This window comes from Morus notabilis, unplaced genomic scaffold, assembly GCF_000414095.1.
Source record: "Morus notabilis unplaced genomic scaffold, ASM41409v2 Scaffold11838, whole genome shotgun sequence".
NCBI lineage: Eukaryota > Viridiplantae > Streptophyta > Magnoliopsida > Rosales > Moraceae > Morus > Morus notabilis.
This window is the reverse complement of record NW_010364284.1, coordinates 1,901-7,671: the sequence shown is the minus strand read 5'-3', so window position 1 is coordinate 7,671 and position 5,771 is coordinate 1,901. Positions and strand designations below refer to the sequence as shown.

Sequence of the window (5,771 nt, the reverse complement as noted above, 5' to 3'; positions counted from 1 at the left end):
GATTCTTAATTCTGTTATAGTATTTTTTTGTATAAAAATTTATTTTAAATTTTAAAATAAAAATTTATAAATTAAACGATTTTAAAGCCGATCATAATTTCTTTATGATATGGTTTTGTTCACTTTATAAATTTAAATTTTTAATTTAATTTAATATATAATATTTTTTAAGAATTTTAAATTATAATAAAAAAAATTATATGTGATATTTTTTAAAAATTTTTAATTATAAAAATTAAAAATTCAAATAGTAAAATTTACGAGATTAAAAGATTTGAATAAATAAATTGAAATTCTTTTTGTTTTCCTTTTTCTTCCTCTGTTTTTATATATATACACATATTTTATATCTTTCTATGAATTTCCATTTTCTTCTGCCTGGCTTGTCGATTGCTGTTCTTCTATTACTTTGATCGTCCCAGTTCCGGTCTCAATTTTGATCGCCATGTCCAAAAGGTGATTTCTTTTTCGTGACGAATTTTCTTTTTTTGAATGTTTCGGAATGTTTTGGTTTGGGAAATGATTGGTTGTATTGCAAGTTGATTCATTTTTGTTGTTGTCGTGAAGAAATTCTTTTTGAATTTTTTATGTGTTTGAGTTTAATCAGGGGAAAAATCGATAATCCATATGTTTGAATACTTAGGGTTTATTTGTTGATTGGTTTGAGTTAGAAGAATGTCAAGTTCGCCCCTTTTCGATTAGATTGTCGTTTGATTCTGGGATTGGGGATTTTTTTCTTGTTTGTTGTGTTTGTTTTCTTGGTATTTCTGGTGTAAAATGAAACTTGACTACCAAACTGAAAAATGAAACTGGGAAATATATTATTTTGATGAAGATTTTGTGCTCTCTAGTCTTTCCAAGTAATAGAAATTTGGATATCAAACTGTAAAGAAGTGTTTTTTTATTTGTTTTGTACTTTGGTTCTGTGCATAGGGCTCGAATACCATTCTGTTTTTTATGAAGATTTTGTGCACTCAAGTATTCATGGTTCTTTGCAAGTTCTTTATGGAATTCGGCTAACAAACTGGAAACAAAAAAAAAAAAAAAAAAAAAAAAAAAAAGTTTTTTCGTTTTTCGTTTATCTTATTCTATTCATAGATAGGGCCATGAAACTGGTTAAGATATTATCTTTATGAATATTCTTTGAAATTTTCAGGGTTCTTTGCAAGTTCTTTGCCCATGGAGCGTGTCTGAAGGGGGAGCATTGTGACTTTTCACATGATTGGAAGGCTCCTCCTAATAATGTAGAGAGTACATTACTTTTAATAACTCAATTTTAGACTGTATTTTAGTTTTGGTTAGAGACTCATTTATGTGTGTCTTTTCTGGTTTATCATCACAGATTTGCACCTTCTATCAGAAAGGATTCTGTGCTTATGGTAGCCGATGCAGATATCAACATATTAAGCCTTCTCAATCTCAATCCTTCACACCGTCTTCATCGACAAGCTCTCAGCAAACTCCTGTTTCTGATCCTTCATGTACTTCGTCGAGTGGGGTTGCTCTAGTCCCGGGAGCCCTTACAGAGCTCTCTGCTTCAGGTAGGACTTCCGTTCTTCCCAAACAACCCGTGTGGAAGAAAAAGTATGACCAACATGAGTTTCTAGAGGATGAGGATGTTGGTGAGCCTACAAGTCTTAGACCGGCAGATCATCCTATATGTTCATTTGCTGCGGCCGGTGATTGTCCTCGTGGAGAAAAATGCCCTCATATCCATGGAGACTTGTGTCCCACATGTGGAAAGCGTTGCTTGCATCCTTTTAGACCTGAAGAGAAGGAGGAGCATCTGAAAATGTGTGAGAAAAAGCAGAAGCATCTCGAAGCGTTGCAACATAGTCAAGAAATTGAATGCAGTGTTTGCTTGGAGCGTGTTCTTTCAAAGCCCACAGCAGCTGAACGGAAGTTTGGATTGATGTCAGAATGCGATCACCCTTTCTGCATATCTTGCATTAGGAATTGGCGAAACAGTTCACCGACTTCCGGTTTGGATGTCAATAGTGCATTAAGGGCCTGCCCAATATGTCGCAAGCTATCATATTTTGTGGTTCCAAGTGTCATTTGGTACACCACAAAAGAGGAAAAACAAGAAATTGTTGACAGCTACAAGTCAAAGCTCAAGTAAGTTTCTACCCCTCTTATCCAGTTATTCTTTGGATTTCTTATTTGGGTATTGCAATGAAAAATGAGTTTGTTTTTCTTTTAACAATGCGAAAAGCTTTGATGTGTCTCATGTTGTTGAGGTGGAAGAAAACAATCTGACGAATTGAAATTAATTTATTTTTCTCTTGTAGGTCAATTGATTGCAAGCACTTTGACTTTGGTAATGGGAATTGCCCCTTTGGGACCAGTTGTTTTTACAAGGTAATATACTGCGAATAATTATTACTTGCCTGTTAATTTTTGTTCATGTAGCACGATTAGGCCTCTGTGGAATGCTCTGAGGATACATTTTTTGTTTGAGATTTCTAATCCACAGCTTAGTCAGTCTTCAATGGTCCTGTTCTATTTTCTTTCTCTGAGCACTTGCATAATATATATATATATATATATTCCTTTTTTATCTTTGACATATATGTTGTTACAATGTGCAAATTATTGGATTCATGCTTGACTTAGAGTTCATTGGGGTGATCTTGTTATAATGTTATTTGTTTTGGCTGCCTTATATTTCAGGCCAGTATGGGCTGAAGTGAGATTAGACGGCACTAGTATTATGTATACATGTTTGTGTCAGATAATTATATTTGTTCCCCAATTCAGTCGTTAACTTGTAGAGATGTGATTTACTTTTTCATGCATGATTAGTTTAAGTCGCTAACTGAGAAACTATTCTTTTCATGAATAAACGAGTGCTTATCCTTTGGTGTCCTTTAGAGGGTTGAGCCTAAGCTGGGTTGAAGCTCACTTAAATAATTCGGACTTTGGCCCTATAATTCGAAATTCATGTCAGAATGGACTGAATCCAGTCAGCCGGAACATATTGCAGGCTGGGCGTCAGAAGCCTCATCAAGGCCTTAGACAAAGTTGTTTGGTAAACATTATACCCTTGGCTTAAGGTGATATTAGCGTCCTTGTGGTTGTAGAATTGAGAGTGGCTAGGTGTGAAGGGAAAGGAATGAGGAGAGCGCATTTACTTGTATTATATTGTATCATGCACCTTTCTTTTCTGTCTTTTACTTTCATGAAGGAGAGTATTCGCTTTACTAGTCCTTTAATGGGTAGAATATTTGTTGTGTGTTCCAGCATATGGTCAGGCCAGGCTCCTATGTATGGAAATATCACAGGCCACCACCTCGAAGGCCGACTCCACGCAGATCTGATGCTGTGGATAATATGGAGCAAGCCGTGGATTTGGATACTATTATCGAAATGGGTGATCTTTTAGAAGATCTAATGGACTGTTATATTCCCGGTGAAGATGATTTAGACTTTGATGAAGATATAGACCCGCTCAATAATTTAAGCCATTTTGAGATGGCCTTCATACTTTCGCAGATGGGTACCAATGAGATTGACTCATCGAGTGATGATGAGTTTTTTTTCTAGCACAGGCCAGGCTTGTTTCTAGATTAGACAGTTGTAAACGCTTGAAAAACAATTTCCCCTTTTTGGATGTTGGAATTGGAATTGTTGCCATATTTGGGCATTTGAGGGCCTATAATCCTCACGGTCTCCCAGGGACTGGAGGATGCTTGTAGTATTTTCTGGACCTTTTATTTTTTTAACTACAGTTACTCATATCAAAGTTGAAAATTTCTAATTTATTAGCCTGGACTGGGGCTTTTATATTCGCTGCTGCTCTTTTGGTGCTTGTTACTTTCCTCTGTGCTTTTGTTCTTTCTTTTCTTTTGCACACAATACTTATTACTTTAGATAAAACCACATCCTCATATCATTGAGTATTGAACATGGATGTTCTCTCTCGTTGCAGCATGCATATCGCGATGGCAGTTTGGAGGAGGTAGTTTTGCGTCATCTTGGCAATGAAGATGGTCAAACTGTGATTGCTAAAAATATTAGGTTCTATGCTGTGCTTCGCAATTTTTTTCCTCCTTAAATCTAGAGTATCGTTAGTGGTGAAGCATTACCATATATGTGGCAATACAACAAGAGTTGCATGGCCAACGGTACACCAATTGGTCCCAAACTGCTACTTGGCAGTTCTGATACTCCAAGAATGCGGTGAATTATCGAATTATCTCACCTATAGTGTACATAACGTCTTCCAAAATCGCTATTTAACATTTTCTCTATTATCTTAACAGTTTGATATGCATTGCTATATAAATATGCTTTATGCTTTACTGTGTGTATAGCATCGCCATGTATAAATCGCATGGCGAAAAAGTATGATAGTTAGGTCTCACACCTATTACTAGTGATGCAATCACCATTCGTGTTAGATATAACTTCTTTTATTCTTTTTCCCTAAATCTGTTCTTTCACTAAATTTTGTGTATTCTCAGGCTGTCGGACTTTTTAAGTGAAATGCATATAGGGTGATTCCCCAGTGTAAGTTTTCAACATTTCGAATTTGCCTTTTTTGCTTCATAATGGCTTCTGATACATAACAGCTTCTTAATTTGCTTTTGTTGTTCGCCTTCTTTTGCAGCTGTGCTAGAATTAGTTTACTGTCCTTGCCTTGCTAAATATGCAGGGTAATTTACTTGTATGTTGAGAAAGATACATGAGATTTCTTTCCTTGAAAAGTTTTCTTTTGCCGGTTGTACGCTTCCCTTCCTTACAAGGTAATAATTATTAGTCAATCTTGAGACTTCCATAGAAAATCCTGAAAAATTATCAACAATCTTGAAAACGTGCATTAAACGTAATTCTGAACAATTATATCTTCATCGAGTTCTATCAAATTTGTCTACTTTATTGATTTTGATACGATATTGATGCGATATGAAAGCTCGGAGATGTATATTATCTGTTGAATGCAACTCGATTTGATCGTTGTGTGTTGATGTTTCTTTCTGGTTTCTAGATTAGTTTTGTTGGAGAGCAATACGATGGTGGAAGAGTTTTAGCCTGGTTATGCAGTCTCATAAAGTTGGCTTCATATGAAGTGATAAAAAATAGAAACTGGTTTGGAGTAAACAATTATTATATACATAAAGAATGATGGATGATGATTACATAACAGGAACAGCTGAGGAGTTTGATCATCAAACCCTGTCAAATCTCAACGGCTTCCAATGGTGAAATTTTGAATAAATCTCTTGTGGACTGTAATAATCGAATATTTATGTTCTTCATCATGTCTCTTGTTTTGCTTCTCAAATATAACTGTTTTTGACAACTGTTTAGATTTTGCATGCCCTACATTTTATTTTCATTGCCGCCATTAATGGTGTTTGGATATTTGTTATTAATACAAAAGAATTTTGCTTTAGATTCTTTACACTGGTTTATTAATTTTTTATACCACCAACTCACAATAATCTTGAAATATATATTCTTTTCGATTTTCTTTTTTATATTAACTAACATGATTTTTTTTAACGCAAGCATTTTTACCAATTATATTAATTGGTAACAAAAAGTTAAAATAAAATGTAGGACACCCTTAACGTTATTCCTTAACTATGCTGTTCAATACAATTCAACTGTCACCTGAATTTGGCATAAGAAGATTATAATAAAATAGTTAATAGTTGTAATTAAGAGGGTCCAATGTGTAATCAACGTGCTTTAAGGGGTGAAACAATTTCTTCCCCCTGAAACTAGAAGCGGTATCTTGGACAAGGACTTTTCGTATCCACTTT

At 34.8% G+C, this 5,771-nt stretch overlaps 1 protein-coding gene across 2 annotated transcripts; it reads left to right on the top strand.

Moving 5' to 3' along the window:
• The first annotated feature begins 384 nt into the window (after window positions 1-384).
• LOC21384257 (E3 ubiquitin-protein ligase makorin) lies at window positions 385-5,342 on the top strand. Of its 2 annotated transcripts, XR_002902908.1 has the most exons (8): window positions 385-456; window positions 1,157-1,244; window positions 1,343-2,118; window positions 2,292-2,361; window positions 3,932-4,020; window positions 4,467-4,512; window positions 4,613-4,748; window positions 4,991-5,342. XR_002902908.1 is itself a non-coding variant. In XM_024170829.1 (5 exons), the coding sequence occupies exons 1-5, from the start codon at window positions 446-448 to the stop codon at window positions 3,544-3,546; spliced, it is 1,248 nt and encodes a 415-aa protein (XP_024026597.1). In that variant the 5' UTR covers window positions 385-445; the 3' UTR covers window positions 3,547-3,786. The 2 variants fall into 2 exon arrangements, 1 of the variants encoding a protein (XP_024026597.1); XM_024170829.1 differs by lacking the exons at window positions 3,932-4,020; window positions 4,467-4,512; window positions 4,613-4,748; window positions 4,991-5,342 and adding an exon at window positions 3,244-3,786.
• The last annotated feature ends 429 nt before the right edge of the window (window positions 5,343-5,771 follow it).